Raw genomic sequence first — 19,159 nt, 5'->3', positions numbered from 1 at the left:
GCTGGTGTTACAACAGCGCAACAGCATGATGAAGCAGGGAGGGACAAGGAAATATTAGACAAAGGTAGCACAGCCAAGTCCCATCCATCTCACTGAGTTATTGGTATGGCATGGCACCAACTGCTTGCAACCACTGATCAAGGGTGCATATTGCATATCGCTAATGGGTGTTGAGAAGAGGTGTTTTCAGGTGCCTATTAAGAATGAGAGCAATTGGAGTTGTGCACAAAAACATGAGGGTCAAGTATCTGATTTGCTGATAAACTGTAATAGATGTTGCAGCAGATGGATAGGTCGGGTGATGCTACGCATAGAAAAGGCTAGTACAGATGGTACTGCGCATGATGGTTATCAGGTACCAAGAGCTGAATTTCCAAATCTGGGGAAATCTGGTTCCCTGCTAACACTGAAAACCATCCTTATGCAACAAGTTGGAAACAAGGAGAAATAATCTCACTGTGTTTATCTCCTGGCTACTGGGAAGCTTACGAAGATGATTGTACCATTCTATACCTTTTCCTAACCTTCTCTTTCTCTGTTATGAGAATAGTCCTGTATTCTTTCCTGGCATACATACTGGTGCTTTTTCTCAGGAAATATCTCCAGCCTTTTGGGGGCTGCTTTTATGACTCTGAAAAAGTAAAGCAAATGTCAATTTTTCCTTTTTGATTCCTTTGATGATTTATAAATGATTCAGAAAAAAAAACAGTGTTTGGATTGGATCATCACAGAATTAAATTCCAGGAATCTGGGCTGCAAATGGGCTTTGCACTGAATAAAATAGTTTTGACTGTAATGTTTGGTTTAGGTTTGGACTAGTGAAAATGGCTGATTAAATTAATTTTTAAAAATCACCAGAAGCTTTGCTTTTGCTGGAGTTGATGACCTTTCCAGAAGCTGGTGGCAGGCTTCTTTCCCCAGCCCCTCAAGCCAGTGGTTTTTAAACTGTTTTCAGAAGCAACCCTCCAGTGAGTTATTAGGGAGCAGTAGCGTTTGTTCCTTGGTTAACAGAGTGTGATTATGTTATTTGAAAAAAAGACTCAGTTATAGGGATGGTTTACACATATTTCATATAATTGAAAACCAGTATATTCAACATGGTTATACAGAAAAACAGAAATATGAACTATGAATAGACTCATGTCAGTAAAAAATGAACAAGTCTTGTCTTGTTTTATTAAACATTAGGTTAATCTTTCTTGTCACTGTAAAACAGCAACAAACCAACTCAAGACCAAGTCTCAGGTTTATTTTAGATAACATCCTGCGGCCAAAGTCTGCTGAAAGCTCTAGAGATACAGTGCAATCTTACCTAATAACAGAGTGCATTTGTCTGAGAAAATACTGGAAAAGCAGCAAGGTCTTGTTTTCAGGTCTCAAAACCTGCCATTTCTAGATATCCTTTCAATGAATTATGAAGAATTGAAGCTTCCTTTATAAAAGGAAATTATTTCATGCAGTCAACATCTCCAAATTGACTGTGAAGTTACAGTCTAGAATAAGCGATATTGTAATGATGAAAATCTGCTTGAAAAAGTTTTGGACATTTTTGATAGCTTTAGGTGAAAGCACTGTCATAGAGGATCCGACGCAGTTGTTAGTGTGCATTTGCAGTATTAATGGAAATTTAAAAGTGATGCAAGAACTGAAACAAGTCATAGGTCTGAAAATATAATAACAAGTATCTAGAGTAAAGCAGATGTTCAAACTGACAGTTTTCACTGACAGCAGCCGTGTGATGGGCTAAAACAGAATAAAGGTGTGGTCCTTCTGCAAAAACAGATGCCTTTAAAGCAGAATCTAGAAACATAATATACCAGAAGGTTTCCACAATGAAATACTAGAATTCCCATTTCAGTTGTTCTGATTTGTAAACTGGATTCATTTTTGTGGTTGTGATCCATAATTTATTTCAAGATTTTTTGGAAGAAGATGAATTGGAATAAGTTTTATTTTTATCCCAGTAAGTCTTGGTGGCTGAGTCACAGCCAAATTCTGTAACGTTTTCTGGAACTTGAAGCTGAAATTCAATGGGATCTTTATGCAAGATGGAGAATAAATATCTAAGTCAGAAATAAAGACTGCTGGTTCCATTTAACTTTCCCTAGTGATATAAACAGATCATCTGGATCTTAATACCCATCTATAAGGGCAACTTACAACTAATTTCAGACCTGTGTGGTGCTGTCAAGGTTTCCAGACATAACTTTTATTACTTATTGCCAACAGACAAGAGGTAATCTCTCAAGTTTCCCAACATGCAAGAACAGTGTTTCTAGACTATGGCGCTTGCAGGAGACGGGCACTCTGAGCTCATGTAGAAAAGTTGCAGGTGGACACTGGCAACGGGTTTTCTCATTTCAGAGCAGACTGCTCTTTGCTGATCCTGTTTTTGTGGTGCCTGAAGATGCAGTTCCATACCTACAACTAAAATTAATTGAAGAGAACTGCATCCAGATTTTTTAAAAAGCAAACATTGGTAGTCTTTTCTTCCTAAATTTTAGTGGGCTTTTGTCATTCAATTTAACAAACAACTAAGACATGATGCTTAAACACTTTGGTACTCTTTGCCAATATATAAATCTACAGACAATGCTGAAAGCTGAGTGGCTGTATCCACTCGTTCAAGCTGGGCATCCACAAGCTGGGATCTTCAGCTACCTCCAGACTCATACAGTATCTTCTGCTTTGACTTCCTAGTCCTGGGAGACATGTCAACTCAGGTATACAACTATCTATACCAACTTCAGGTATACCCAATTCTGTAAACGTTTTAGAACATGTCAGTCAGAGATTGTTTCATAGGTCTAGGAAACAGGCACCAGTGTGCTGGGTGATGTTTTCTTAAATTCTTACTTACATTAAGGGAAATTAGCTTTAAATGTTTTTTACCTCATTTGAAGAAGACTGAACCCAGGCCTGCAGTTGCCTTAGTACTCTAAGCCTAGGAGTAATTGTTCTGTTTTATCTAAAATAGATAAATATTTACCAGGACAGGTGTTATAATCAGCTCTTCCAGACATACTATAGGAAAGAATTTTCTCATTCTCTCTGGTCCATTTTAACAAATATTCTTAAAGACTTTACAAAACACTTTGTACAATACAGAAAGCTGAACAGCTCAATTTAAAGGCACCAAATTTTACATTTCCCCATAGTCACATATTGCAATTAATACGAACAAAAGACACGACAGGACCTCCTATATCATCAGTGCAAGCCCTTGCTACTGCAGACAATTTTGCTTTATAATCATATTCATCACTTGTTCTAATGCTATCCAAAACCCAAATGGTTTCTTTACATGCCATCCCTTACAAAAGGTTCTTCCAGAATCTTTTATGTCCTCATTCCAAAGGAGACTTAACCTTTAGCCAAATTTTTATGTCTTGTGCTTACCTATATCCATCCGATCTTGTTCTAGAAAAGCTGGAGAAAAGTTCACACCTTTTATTACCTCTTACCTATGCTTGCTTACATTGATTCTTCTTTCTCTGACTGCTGTTTTTCACTTAAAGGAAAAGCCATGTATCCACTCATTGGTGCTGCATACAGCACTGCACTATGAAAGCCTATGGCATTACTCCAATCCCCTCCAGCATTATCTTACTTACTTTTACATTTTTATATTAGTCTTTTCAATCTGTTTGAATAGTAGCTATCAGGTTAGCTGTTGCTAAAAGTCTGTATCCTGCTACAGCAATTACAGCATTACTTAGAAAAACCTGTGAAGATAACTAATTTGCAAGCTGCAATCTACTCAGTCACTATTGTAGAAAATCCAAGGAGCTCTGAAATTAAGATTGTGGCATCACTACATAGCTCTGTTCTCATTGTGTGAGGTATGCTGTTATAAAGTTTCATATTTTGTTGCAATCACACAAGAAGATTAATTCCATCGAGGTTATGATTATGTAACACGCATGATGCTTCTTTAATTTATAAGGACACAGATATCAATGTAAAGACATTGTAAAAAACCCAAAAAATTCAAAAGACTAGGCCAAAAGAAATACCTTTTCAAATATCTTTAGTGTAGCTGCCTGATGATGTGTATTTAAGCAATGGAAACTAATCTCATCATGATATATGGGGATTTTGTCCTTAACTCCCATTAACGCTAATAGGAGTTAAGTCCATAAATCCCCATCTATCACTGTAAGAATATAACCTTTCTCCCTCATTTTTGCATAAACCTGCAATTTACTAATACTTCATTTACAGAAACAAAAGCTACAGTGAATTTCAGAATAACTGTTAAATGAACCCGAGTTAAGAAAATGAAGGATTTTCAGATTGTCACCTTTGTTCTTAATTTCTCTCTAGTCTAGTAATGTGCTGGAAAAGTTCTCCAGTACAAACACTTTACATGAAGCATTAACCTTGAAATTCTTTCCTTGAATATGTTTGAGTTATTTTGGCATCATTTAAAAATTCAGTTCTGCTCTCATGTCTTCATTCTGTTCTGAATACTTGGTACTTCATGCACTCTGGGTTTGCATTTTTAATTACAATAGCCAAAGTAATCACTCAGCATAAAAGAGCTGTGCACTCAGATTTTTTGTATATCATACCCATACTGCAAAGACATATCCTAAATCATATCCAAAAAAGTTGAAACCATTTTATAATACTTTAAAATTAAACAGTAAAATTATATCATTTATCAAAAGAGCTTGTAAGAATCTGTTTTCTCCATAGTCTTTTTCCTTTTCCAAAGAGAATACACAGCATGCTATTAAATATAGTCATTAACAGCTGGTAGAACAAGAAATATTATGAGGCTGTGATTCAGGCTTTGATTTTCTTTAAAAGCCAACACGATCACAGCAGGGTGTGGGCTGATATGCATTTTTTACTGACATGCCCCTCCTTGTGTCATTACTGGCATTATAACGATGGTGCCAGATCCCTCTTCCCCCATCCCCCACCCTGCCCAAACCCTTCTAGAGTTTAATACCAATTTACACAATAGTAAGATTCAGCATCTCTGAGACAGTTTGGTTTCTTCAACAGCACAAAATAATCCTGATGACTTCAGAATCTGCCTCACTTACATAGTTCTCAGCAGGCCCAGTCACCTCCTACAGCACAGAGGTCAGGTTCGCTACCTTCACTCACTCCCAAGGCACTTTCCTTTGTCCCTTCAGCTCGTTACCCATCTTTCCCAGGAAACGCTACCCTGCCATCTAGATTCACCAGACAGGTGTCTCCAGACAGGGATCTACAGATTGTTATCTTCCTCCTTATCTCCAGTTTACAGGTAATCCCAGCTCACAGGCTTCTCTGCTCTTCTGCCACTAGAGCTCCAGCGTGCAGAGGCTTTTACTTTCTCAACAGCTTCATCCAGGGCTTTTGACACAGTGAAGCCAACAAAAATCAGCTCCTGCTAGCTGCAGCCTTCTCCACAGTTCGGAAAGGTCCCAACGTGCAAGCCTCTACAAAACGTTAGCAAACCTTAGGAGCAAATTTAATCCCCTACCTTTCCTTCCTCCTCAAAGCATTTCTTGTCAGAGACTGTGAGCCAGTGTGAACAGATATTGATCAAACACTTTATCAAAATCATGAAGATATTGAAGGTGAATTAAAAACAAATATATTGAATACACGTAACTGAGAAAAAGTATGTATTCACTATTTCTTCTTTACCTGTTTCTACTGATAAAATAATAACCTTCAAAAGCACCTCTGGGGATTCTGAATTTATTCCCTTGCTTTAAAAAATAAGCAGTCTTTACATTGCTTGATCTTTCAGTCACTAGTTTTCTTTTTCAGTTAATAGATTTACAAAATGTAAATGTATAGGAGCATATGAAAGCTAATTTATTGGCATAACAGGATTAAAGAAGATTTCTAGTCTGCGTTCCATCCACAAACACCGTGTGCTACAATATGTGGGATTTCTCACAATCTTCTTTTTAGTTGCTCTATCTTCCTTAGATTTAAATCGAATGAGGGTTTAGCTGCTTGATTCCTAGTAGGATTGAAGGGATAGAACACTGAAAATTTGATGTTTCTAGTCAGTCTTTATTAGTTCCCGGGTCTGCAATATATTTTTTCTTATTTTTGTGAAAATTATAAAACTGGCTACTCTACAGTTTCAGAAAACTGAATATATAAAAAACATAATTTGCATGCCTTGATATAAGGTATACTATATATAATAAGTAATACATATATATAACAACACTTTTCATAGTATATGTTTATACTTTACACTGGTTAAGTCTTTAACTAATTTTGGGTAATTTTACTGCAATTTTTAAATATTTATACTAGACCTTACTGTGTAGCAAGACTGTTGCCCAGCTTAGCAAAATGTAGGAAAAAAGTTTCAGATTTGTGCCCGTGACTGCTGTTCAGGTGTGACTGTAGGATTACAAACCATGATATTTGAGATCTATCAAAATAAGGTTAGGATTGGCTTTTCAATGAGTAACCTCTACTTCCACTCCCTTCACCATGGACCTAGTGGAAGCCCATGAACTTGACATTTCTTCTTCCTCCCTTGCTACTCATCTAGACCCACATGCACTGGTTCATGAAAGGAGCAGGTTAGGAAATGGATACTGAATGGAGTTTGTGCCTGTTTAAGTTTTATTTAGTTGCCTAAGTGCATTTAGTGTTTTTAGGGTTGGCCTTAATAATCCCTAAGAGTCCCTGGGTTATGTAGGCTGGTAGACATATCATAGGACTGCAGGAGATGTGCATCTTTTTGAACCAGCAGCCAAAAGGCAGAATATCTTAGGGCTTTTCAAATGCCACTAGACGTCTTTGTGTAGACAAAGAAATTGTTCCCTTTCTCTGCAGTACTGGTACAGTTCAAATCCACATTAACTTTTATGTGTTGCCATGGCATCACTGTAGAACCTCTAAAACAACATGATTTTCCTGACAGACTTCTTGGTGTATTTCATGCCTATGAATAAATTTAAATACAACTCACATCTAATCAAGTTTGTTTAAAGTTAGAGATATATCCCTTCCCACAGCCCATTTTAGCAGGTGTTTAAGCTTCTGGAGTTAGCAGGCCCTGTTTCTGGACTTGAGGTAGTTCAGCTTTACCTTTTATTTTACCCTATTTCCCCTATTCTAGACAATGACATATTTACCTACCAACATAAGCAAGGCTGTAGGCAAAGTTAGTATAGAATTCCCAAATTCCTATTTGATCTAATTGGGTTATATTTCCCTGAGGAGATGAAACAAAGGATGATTTCAAATACATGTTTTCAATAAAGATTTCTACTATTAGACCCTTCAGTCACTTATTGAAACTAGTCATATTCTAAGCGCTAAAATATAAAATGTATTGATAACAACATGGAATATATAGCACCAACATTTCATCTGAACAAATGAATAATCTCAGAAAAACTCAACTTCTCACTTAGCAAGAAATACCTTCTGCTGTTAGAGCAAAAGCATCTTCAGGGACACATCATTTGTCTGCAGAAAAAAAAAAAAACAGAATCTTTTGTTAACTGAGAAGATGGCAAAGATCAAAGAAGACAGAGGCTTAGTGCATGATGTTTGTTCATGTAATTGTCATGTCCATTTTCATCTAATCCCTTATACTACTGCTTGAAAGTGCAAGCATTTTAAAAGCCCCTGAGCTAAAGCTTAACTAAGCAATTACATTGAACAAGTTGCAAACTGTGATTTTAGTGTAATGAGTTAGGAGTTGGGAACACACAACTTCAATTAAGAATGGAAGTAGCATATTCAATCTTCAATTAATAAATATTCTAGGACATGCAGTAAGAGCTGTGACAAATGTTATTATACAGTATGTCTGTACTGTGTTTAATTTTTTTTTGAGAGTAAACATCCTTGCTATTATAACTAGCTTTGACTTTTGATATGACAATTATTTGTGAGCACAGAAACAGAAATCCAGCCATTGCTACTGATAATAAACCAGAAAAAACACCCAACACTAAAATTAACTAAATGTGTCCATTTTGCAATGTTTCCATCCTAAAACCTATGGAAAATAAGTAGATTTTTGTAGCACACTGTTGAATTCAACAGATTTTGAATGTTTTGTAATAAAGACAAGGGAGTCAGAAGCTAAAAATCAAGGAGTCCTCACAGAAACTGCTGACTATATTCTTCTTTGTTTAGCTATGGATTGAATGACAAAGCCTGATAGCTCTCTATTAATAAGCATCCTGTAAGTGACCCCATAATTTCAGTAAGGGAAAGACTGAACCAGAGTAGTGACAGGACAGTTCTCAGCCTCCAAACCATTAGCAGTGATGGTAAATGAGATATTACTCAAGTCAGAAGAAAAGAAAGCAAGCAACATTCATCTGTCCTGGGCAGAAAGTTAACAGAGGCCATGCCACTTCAGAATCCAAGGTTATGAAGGCAGGTGACACACCTAGGAAGAGCACCTGCTGAACAAGTAGTGTTTACACTTATTTGCTGAACTCTGAATTTTTATTTTGTAAGGGAATCTGAGATGTCTGATATTACAGGTAGCAATTCTGAAGTCCTAGTTCTTTGCCAAGTAAATTTTAGTTCTATTGACTACAATATGCATATTGCTGGGCAGCTATTGGAGTGAAACTCTGCAAAGGAATTAGGCAAAATTTAAATAAAACTTTAACAAAACTATTCAGAGGACACCCACCTGGATACCCAGTAGTTGTGAAGCATAAGTAAAACAAACAAAACCAAAAAAACCAACCAAACAATAAAACAGAAAGATTAAAAATAATAATGAACACCTTAAAATCTGCTTTTATACATCCATGGACAAAGAAAGAGAGAGCTCTTCATCCAAAATCCATCAACAATCTTTTCTGAATAACTCAAATAATTTCCTAAAGCTTCCTGAGATCAGAGGCAAGTTAGCCTTCACCCAAATCCCCAAACCATCTGGCCTGCCCTACTTAATGGAGGGGGTAAGAGCACTCACCATTTTCAAACTAGTCTAGGATTAGAGCTTTTATCCAGGAACTGAACAGGCCTTACTGCTCATCCTCAGCCTGCAAGTGCTCAAATCTAGAGAACCTAATCACCAACAAAGTGCTTAGCCAACTAACTTGAGGCAGGACTAGACAGGAAAAGTTATAATTTCTTCGTGTACGGAATTGCATACTTGCCCTTATACAGCAAAATTACAAGAATCACAGGATTAGAAAGAAAAATTGCAAGAGGAAGGCTTTCTCCTAAGGCCCATCGATGATGACATTCCTTTCTGAGGGAGGAATCCTGTGGTTCTGGAAAATTCACAAAGTTGGTCCTTACTGAGGGAGTTGTGCAGTACTGCAGTTGCTCCCAGCCTCTCTATGGGTTCTGTAATTCCAGAGTGAGAACAATAAGGTCATCCTTAGTTTTACCCACTGCCAAAATCAGTTCTGGAAAGAGAGCTTCAACCTACGGAATTATCCAGGGACAGATCATCAGGAAGGATCCTGTGAGTCAGGCAAACTCTTTATCATAATCAACAGCATATCTACATTGCTTCTTAAAATGAATGCCCTACAGCTATTCAGTACAGAAAAGCATGTTCTTAGGGATGTTTGGCATTAGTCAAATCTTGTTACTCTGACACAGATTTGACGTGTCAATTAAAGTTAAGTACTCAGTGATCAATTTAAATCACATTTAATTTCTCTTTAGCTGCTATGGTAAATCTCTGACAGATTAATGAGTTACAGTTAATGGTGGAGCACGGAGTCTGTTGCAGTTTGTTTTCATTCATTAATTGAACTGCCACACAGCATAGATATATGCACTATCCTTGCTGAAGTTCAGACCTGTAATAATGCAAAGATGTAATAAAAAATAGAGTCCCCTTATTTGCAATAATAAATCATGCCAGTGAAAAGATCACTAATGTTTATTAGCATGATAAGCAAAAGTATGAGCCATTTCAGTCCAGCCTAAATTTATTGATAATTAAAGATGTTCTTGTTCTTAGATTTAAAATATTTTCTCCCTCTAGTATTTACTCTTCCACATGTTTACAGATGGCAATCAAGTCATCAATCAAGTCATAATGCAAGTCCTTTGTATTACTGGTTTAAAGAAATCAAATTTTCTTGTCTACTCTCAAAGAACTGGCTATCCTGTCCAGTCCTATATCATCCTTTTCTGCACCTACTTCTATATATTCTTTTTCTGAACATGCATGACTACAGATGAGGCCTCTCCATAAATAATCTCAGTAATCATGGAATTCCAACTATTAAGCATGAGGAAATATGGGGGAATCCTTCAGATTACATAAACTACATTTACATTTCTCAAATATCAGTGTGAATTTCAAGGGTGTCCTCCTACTTTGATTTTGCAATGTCATTGGTAACCTGCATGGAAGATGACTTACCAATTTGAGGGGCTTACTTAACTTTAAATACTTGAGTTTCTATACTAGGGAAATCTCATCAAAGGCATATTGAAGTCATTAGCTGAATAGCTTTTGTGCAGTCTGAAATTTTCAGATATGTAAAGGAAAACTAAGGATACTCCATCAATTTTCCCAAAGTAATTAGGGTACCTAAAGACCAGCCATAGTGCTTAGTGCCAGTGAACAAATTAAAAATGGAAAATGTTATTACCACAAAAAACTAATCTGCCACAGGGCATCCTGTCTAATAGTAATCAAGGCAGCAATAAAAAGCATGTCAAGTTGCATGTTTTTCAGAGACTGAGATAGCAACTTTAGGAAATCTCACTAGTAAAAATTAAAACTAGTAAATTCTCACTAGTAAAAATTAATGTGTTCTGTAACATAGTAGCTTTTCAAGTACAGCAGTGAGAACGAGAAAGCAAACCTGAGAAAGAAGGCAACTATGACAACCTGTATCCATCAAGTCCCCACATGGTACTACCTTTGTATTGGTATAACAAACGCCAGAATCATTCCCCACTTTTTGTGAAATTTTCTCCAATGGTTTTCTAAAGTGAAAAAAAAAAAATTAATTCTAGCTATGGTAAACCAGGAAAGCTTATGTTCCAAGGGGAGAATTCATCTTAGAAACCGCAAAATAAAAAAGTTAGTATTATGTTTTTACTTCTGTTTCATAGCAGTAACAAGTTTAGTACTATACTGGATTGTGCAGCAATCATCTGGTAGAGAAAATAATCATTTTCTGCTTAGTTTTCCACTTTATCTTCCAGGCATGGATTTAGTTTTAAGTCTAACTTTTTTTTGCCACAGTATTACATCAAAATTAAAATATTAAAGGTAAATTTGCAAAAGGCTTTTAATTAGCTTGTTAGAAGTATCCTAATTAACTAATTACATCAAGATTAAGAAGTCAAAGTATATTGAAGATAAAATGCATAAAGCAACCCTAATATTTTGTAAACAAAGGCCAAATATGTTTTTCATTTACCCAAGAAACAAAATGGAAAATGAAGTAACATATGCTCAACAACATTCCTTTTATGTTGGTGTATCAAGGATGTTGTGCTGCAACATGAAACTACTAATACTATTTTACTAGCAACTGAACACCTGATAACTCAGCACCAGATAATTATTGGGGGGGGGGGGGGGGCATAGATAGAGGGAGAAGGCTGATTACACACACACAACTGTGTGACCAAATAGTCTCATTCTTTATGGGGCGATAAATTCAATAAAACAAATAGCCCACTGTAGTTACAAAATTATACTTACTTTGAAGTATCTCTTCAAGACACTGGCTACCTTTTTAGGACAGGACTCCCTTGGGTCTTATTCTTCTTGATACATATTCCTCTCCTTTGTAACACCTACTTAAACCATTTGAATTATTCCCTGTTCCCCCAATGTCTCTAGTAGCTCTCTCTCATTCTGCCTGACTTTTACTCCAGGTCACCCTGCTAGTTTTCATTCCTCTCTTTAGCCTTCATGTGAGCAGCTCTTTCCAGTATGTCTGTGATATCTTCTTAGGAACAGAGGACCATATCCAGTTTTCATTACAACAAAATGCCATAGTTACCAGATTAAAAAAAAATTCTTCACAAGAACAATATTTCTCATAGTGCCTTTAAATTTACTCTTAGCAGTGTTCTTGGAAAGTTCATAGGATTTCCATGTTAAAATTTTACAGTGAGTTAAAACAAATAAAGCAAAAATAAGACAAGTCTAGATTTCACTTAGATGGATATATTAGTCAAAATTATAATAATATTTGGAAGTGCAACAGGTAGAGTTCTGGAAGATTATTCATTTATGCATGAAAATTTGATTAACTGTTCAAATGACAGCATTCAAAAATTGTGAGAGCGGGTGATATGCTATGTTCAAATGAAGGGCATATTTTGGAAATTTGCTTTTATATCTCTTTCTCTCAGATCTAGAAGGATTCCACATACAGTGCATATTAAAAATGCATTAAAGAAACCAGTGAGAGTTAGGCAATTAATACCTTGAGGATTTGTACAAAAGTTTTCATAAAGCAGTCTAGCTATATTCTGTATGCTATGGGAATATAGCTCTATCTGTATCGTATAATGAAGAATAAATCAACATATTCTGTAAGTATTTTAGATTTTACTGTGTGCTGGAAATTGCTAATCAAAATGTTAGTATTGGAGTCCATAATGGCCTCCGCCTCAGCATGGACAGCAAAGAGCAATTACCTGATCTCCCAATTTTTATTTTATTGAGCCCTATGAAGCAGATGAACAGTATCCTGACCCTCTAAGAAAGTTCACCCTGTGGCTAAGGGTTTCGAAGGACAATGGAGCAAGTGCAGACCCATAAAGCAATCTCATTCTGTAGAACCAGGGTATGGCAGCTGTTCAGACGATGGCAGCCTTGAGGTTATAGAAGTGGCTGTGGAAGACACCACATGCTTAAATGATGATTTCTCTCTCCCCTCAAGGGACCTCCCCAGCACAGAGTTATTTGAATTAGGAGTCACCCCTCTGGGCAAGTAGCATGTGAGAATAGTAATCCTCTTGTAGGAGTACAAATCAATTCTGGCAGTTTAATTCTGGTCTCTGTGTTTGCATCAAACAACCCTACTTGTTTAAAGCAGTTAAGCCTTATGCTTACAATGTGTAATTATAAACTGAGGCAATGAATACTTGTCCTTCATACAATAGCAATCAAATGTATCTCTTTCCTTTTTATAGATTAGGAATTTTTTTAGTGAATAATGAGAGCCAATTTGAGTCAGACCTTTCAGGGGAGAGAACAATGAAAAATAGCTTCAATTGCTTCAGAGAAAAATTTAACTAGGATGTTTTTCATCTTAAAAGCTGGAAACAATTTAAACCCATAAAATTTAGGCAAACTGACATACAGAATAGCTTAATATAACCTCAAACAGACTCCTCCATTTTTCTTCCTCCATTTTCTGTTTACATTTCAACTTTCTGCTATGCATTTTTCACCTGTTCTGTTTTATACATATGAGAAATACCTTACTCTATAAGTAAGCCCACTCTTAAACTCATCATATTCTACAGAGAAAAGTGAAATAAATAAGCATACTTCAGGTTATACAAATTAAAAGGTAAAGCTTGGGTTTGGCTGAAGTGCAGGTGTAGTCCTGAGAGCTGCAGTGCTCACACCCAGTGCCCCAGGTTTTGAGATAATATTTTCTTCAGTGCAAGGATTCCACATGTTGGGACAGGCAGTAGAGTCGTCACTGCTCCCACATCCTACTTCTTCCTGGTCTTTTGTTTGTATACAGGAATTTGGAAGGGGAACTGGTACTACATGGTATTTGGGATATCATGCAAAGAAATAAGGGTATTTCAGGGAGTAATATGTCCTCTTGCTGCATGGAAGACACCAAAAGCTCAGTTCTATGAACACTGAGGCACAAGTCTGTCTAAGGGTTTTGGCTTACTTTAGGGGAAAAAAAAAAAAAGTTTGTTTCTACATCTGTAAAATACAAATCCCTGGCTCTGGTTTCATCATGCCATGGTGCTAATTGTGAAAAATACCAACAGCTTCACTTATGAACATTTTATGGCTTTTGAGGCTGTCACTAGCCATGATGAAAAGAGAAGGAAAATTTCCTTCATTCCTTTTCTGAAAGGGGGTTTAACAAATTAACTATTTATTTTTAAAGAGCAATTGATTAACAAAACCTGGCATCTAATGTTATACACTTCAGTTTGGCCAGAGAGCCTTTTTCATGTCTGCTGAAAACAATAATCTGAATTCTTTTCATTCTCCAGGTGTAGTTTTCCACTTACTGGCTTTGTCTTGAAAATTTAAAAGGTTATACAAACATAGAATCATCTACTGGGACTTTCTTTATATGCTATGCAGTGTTTTCTGATTATCAAGCAGAAAATGCTTGGTAAACATGTTTTTAGCATATTTGGCTACCCTTATTCAAGCCGAGTAATTAAATTGACCAAAACAAGAAGATATAAAAAACTATTTCTTATGAGTAAATGTTGCATATTGAGGTTCCTGTTGTCCTTTATTATGTCAGTTGGCATGATTCTCACAACTGTATGGCTGCATGTTCCAAATTTCATAAGACCAAATATTGATACGACACTGGAATTTTAACAGTACCCACAACTTCTACACCAGTGGGGTTTTAACTAGTTATTCTAACCACTAATCAATACTACCCATAGTTATTGGCCAAATTGTATTGCTCAGCCTTGAACACTTCATTTCCTATTTTGAATCAAAAAGATTTCATTTTAAAATTAAGTTTTGTTGTCTTTTTTAACAATAAACAAGTGATGTTATTTAATTCTATTACATTCAGAAGTGTCACGTAAGCTCTGACAACCAGCTCCCATTTCACCTCTGCTCCTAACATCTTTTTTCTATTTTATTTTTAATCTTCTTTCATTAATGCAGTAGTGCAAATAATGAGGAAAATCATATTAGGACCAATAAAAGTATAGTCCTTATGCTCAGTGTCTCAATTCTCTCAGTTCTTGATATAATGTAATGAGATGATAATACTTGCTTTTATTTAAAACCAAGTATTTTCATCTTTCTAAATAGTAAAGTTTTAAGAAAGTGTCCAGCCATAAATACAACATTCTGTCTGACAGAGAGTAGATATGACTCCAAAATGGCTTCCAGAAGTTCAAAGCACTCTACTCGTCTTTTCTATAAAAGCATCCTTGACTAAGACAGGACTGTCTGTAGGAATTAAGGTGACTCCACTTGTACCTAAGCTAATTTATCATAAGGACTTATATGATCTCCACTCTATTTGAACAGAGGAAGAACATGTGTCCTCCTCAGACAGCTGTATAGTAAACTACTGCTCACACAATTTTCAATAGGGAACTGAGGCACAGAAAATCTAAGTGGTGGATCTAAAATATGTAAGGATTAGAGAGAGAAAAAAGAAATTAATTTAACTTCCCTTACAGCGGGAGAGATTCTCACTGCCTAAGAGAGGGAAGTAAGAATGCCCCCGCCAGGACTTGGGCAGAAAAAGGTAACTCCATAAAACTGTTTATGCTTCTCTCATTTTGATTTCAAGACAAAGCTGCTGTAGGGGTAGAGTTACATGGAGTTATATGAACTATACATGGAGGTTGGATTTCCTTAGCTTGGGATGTTTTCAGTTGCCCTGAAATGCATCTTTATTCTTATCCATTGTGCCCCCACTAATACAAATAGGTATCACACTGGCATTCAGCTAAGTAATTCTTTTGTCATCCACAGATGGACAGGGGATTACATGGCTAAGAAATGAAATAAAAGCTAAATCCCCATGCTTGATAAAGCTTTGCTTGTCTTCTCTTTCATTCAGGATTACCGAGTGAACATCTTTCTCCGTCAGAATTGGAATGATCCACGCCTCGCATACAGCGAATATCCAGATGACTCTTTAGACTTAGATCCATCCATGCTGGATTCAATTTGGAAACCTGATTTGTTCTTTGCAAATGAAAAAGGTGCCAACTTTCATGAAGTTACAACAGATAATAAGTTGTTGCGAATTTTCAAAAATGGAAATGTACTTTATTCCATCAGGTGAGTCTCTAATCAAATGATTTTTTTTCAGATAGAAGCTGAAAAGAGTACCCAAGAATTGTTAACAGATTTCTTCAGTTGCTTCAGTTTCTTCATGCAGAACTATTACTAAAATAGTTGTGAGTTTTGAATACAGAACTTCATCATCGTTACTGTTCATTCTTAATACTAAAATAGAAAATGATCCTTCATTAGGCATGCACATAGTAAAAATAATAAGAAAAGTATCTTTGCCATTTTAAAGTACAGATACTGAGTGTAGAGTTGCTAGGACAGTTGCACAGAGCAAATAATCCTGGAGTATTATAATCTGAGCTGGCCTATGTATGAGTTTCACGTGCTGTAGCCTCCAATGTAATGACAATCCAATGTTATTTCTTTTTCACCTTTTTGGATATTGCAGCTGCACTTCAACATGGAAACATGACCTGTTTGGGAAGCATGACATTTAAAGAATAGTTCACTTACTGCTGGAGATGGAGGGAAAAGTGGAAAGTAAACTTTTGAAAAGGTTTAAGAAGCTATAAGCAGCAATCATAAGTATTGACAAAATCAAGTTATCCTACTTCTTTTCTCTTCTTTTCTCCCCACTTTTGTTTTATTAATACAGACATTAGTAGGCATTTTACCACTATCTTGAAAAACCTGATTTGATGAGAAACACATTGGATATAAATATACTAATGACCCATTAGACATGATACAGATTTGGTATTAATACAGTGACCTACTTGTACAAAATGTTACACTTTTCAAAATAAATATACCTCTCATCCACTTAGTGTTTTGCTTTGCATGCTTTTGTGACACTGTATTAGTGGGTAATTGGACTTTTTGAAGAGACATCAGGAATCTGTAGAACAATTTGTATACTAAGAGAAAAAGAAAATGTTTGTGACTTGCGTGGAAAGTCTCAGTGGCAAGGGAGTCTCCTTCCTCCCTCCTTCCAGTGCAAGTGGGCAGCATCTTGTCAAGCTTACACAGGGAGAAAGGGTTGGGTTAAAATTCCTACAAGCATTTCATATCCAAAAGGAGGTTAGCCTGCCAGTCTGGGAACATAATCATTCTTCAGTGTCACAACATGTATTCTGTCACTAGAAACAGATGGAAAGCAAGTATAAAGGATTCCTTCTCCAGACCCAAGTAGAAAGTAGAACTAAATCAATTCTCTCCAGACTGTCTGAGTCACCCTGAGAGGCACTGGCAGTTGTTTCACTCTAATCAGACAACTCCTCCTCCTTGCCCTACTTCCTCCAGCTATGTACAACACAAAGTATAGACACCGCCACTCAACTGAAACAAGTTTGGATTGCAACTTCAGTAGAATTCAGACCTAGTTCATGGTCACATGAAATGGGGGAAAAAAACAAAACATGAGAAATATTATAATATTAAATTATAAAAGCAAACATTGACTGTGATGAAACAGATGCCAGATAGCTCCTGTGTTTCTTATGGAGCCAGAAAGTTTATGTTGCCATGATTTAATTAAGAACTATTACAATTTCTGAAACAGATTTAAAATCATATAATTGGCATCTAGTTGAGTTGTTATGTGAATTTGAGTCAGTTAAGCTTTTGATGAGGGAAGACATGCTAATTGCTAACTTGCCGATATTAAAAGAAAAAAAAAAGTCTCGAAATTTGCTTTTCCTTTCATTCCCTAATGTCTCCCCCCCCAATTGCATTGGAATGATTCAGGCAAGAAAATAATGAGAAGGGTCCAGTTCCTGATTCAATGAATACTTAATATAAAATCCTAAAATATTTACCAAAGCACAAAGTAAAGTCCAGATGCCTCTTCTCTGAAATGACTTGCCTTGTTACTAGCCTACTAATCAGATTTTGCATTTGGAACCATTTTTAGCATGGGAATAGAGCCTGGGTCTGAGTTCCCTACTTGGACTCTCCCCCTGCAGCCCTGTCACTGACAGGCTAAACAGAAGGTGCAGCAACAAAGAATCAAGAAGCTTTGGAGAGGGGAAAAAGTAGGGTGAAAGAAATATACAGCTATAGTTGCCACCTACTGCCCACTTCCCTTTAGCCCCAATGCCAAAAACAGGGAAATGGGTTTGAGAGAGGGGGATTAGAGCACTGCCATTCTAGGAAAGCCTTACGTGTAAGGAATTGATCTCAAGGCCCTCCGATTTTCTATCAACTGAACTGATAAATGAATATGGGGCAAAATTTTCACACAAGATATTTTCTAGCAAGAAGAAAGGTGCAGTCATGTCCCTGAATTATGAATGGATACCTAAACATGGCCAGTGAGGGAAAACATGTGTTTTTACCTGTTACATTCTTCTTTCTCATTCCTCTGAGAAGTATCACTTTAAAGATAAGTTATTGTATTGATACAAAATGTAAAAATACCTCTTTTGCCTATAGATTGCAAAGTATTTCACAGGAAGTACCAGGACTAACGTGAAACACAGCTGCAGTTCAAAATTACAGGCATATTTCAGCCTGCCATCAATATCATTAAATGTTATCTTAAACCTTTGTGTTGACAATTTAAGCACCTTATTTTAGGACAATAACACATAAATTACTTTGCCACCATAATTTGCAGCTGACATCTGTTACGAAATTCTTGCAAGTCTGGGTAAATTTTATGTCAATGATTTGAAATACTGTAACAGTACAATAATTCTGCTGTAGCACAAAAAACATGCTGTTGCTGCATTCCTTTAGAGTTCTCATAAAGTTAGGTAACCCAACTGAAAAAATTTGTTTTTCTGAAAGTCTATGTTTTTTTTCCACATGGTCATAATAGGGTGAGCGAGTGAAATGTGTTCAGCTAATATACAGCCCTTTTGAGAGCTTCCTAATGAAAAAATGCAATTTCTTCTATTTCTAATGACTTCCAGGGTTTTCATGCATTTTTCCTGTGCAGTTCTATGGCATTTTTGTGGTATATTTTTAATATTTTTTTTGTGTTCTTTCAGATTGACTTTAATACTGTCCTGTCCGATGGATCTCAAAAATTTTCCAATGGATGTGCAAACATGTATAATGCAGCTGGAAAGCTGTAAGTTTGCTTAATGCATTATCCTATAAATACTTTTGTAGGGATTACAACAGCTATGCAGGATGTAGAAAGACCCCTTGTATTGGTACAAGAACAAATTTTCAAAAAAGAATCCTCTATTTTACCAAAAGATTCTGTGAAACATACATGATTTTCAAAGGAAGAGATTCTTTCATCCTTACTTCTACTGAAAATCAACTGTT

General features: G+C 36.3%; 1 protein-coding gene across 2 annotated transcripts in view; it reads left to right on the top strand.

The window, feature by feature from the left end:
• Window positions 1-19,159, top strand: part of GLRA3 (glycine receptor alpha 3) — a 99,019-nt gene that overhangs the window by 33,546 nt on the left and 46,314 nt on the right. For both annotated transcript variants that reach the window (XM_069787310.1, XM_069787317.1), the window contains exons 4-5: window positions 15,702-15,925; window positions 18,874-18,956. In XM_069787310.1, the coding sequence (XP_069643411.1) occupies window positions 15,702-15,925; window positions 18,874-18,956 (307 nt within the window). The remainder of the gene's footprint in view (window positions 1-15,701; window positions 15,926-18,873; window positions 18,957-19,159) is intronic.

This window comes from Haliaeetus albicilla, chromosome 1 (assembly GCF_947461875.1).
Source record: "Haliaeetus albicilla chromosome 1, bHalAlb1.1, whole genome shotgun sequence".
In the NCBI taxonomy this organism is placed as follows: Eukaryota; Metazoa; Chordata; class Aves; order Accipitriformes; family Accipitridae; genus Haliaeetus; species Haliaeetus albicilla.
The sequence above is the reverse complement of the archived record's forward strand: the minus strand, read 5'-3'. Positions and strand labels throughout refer to the sequence as shown.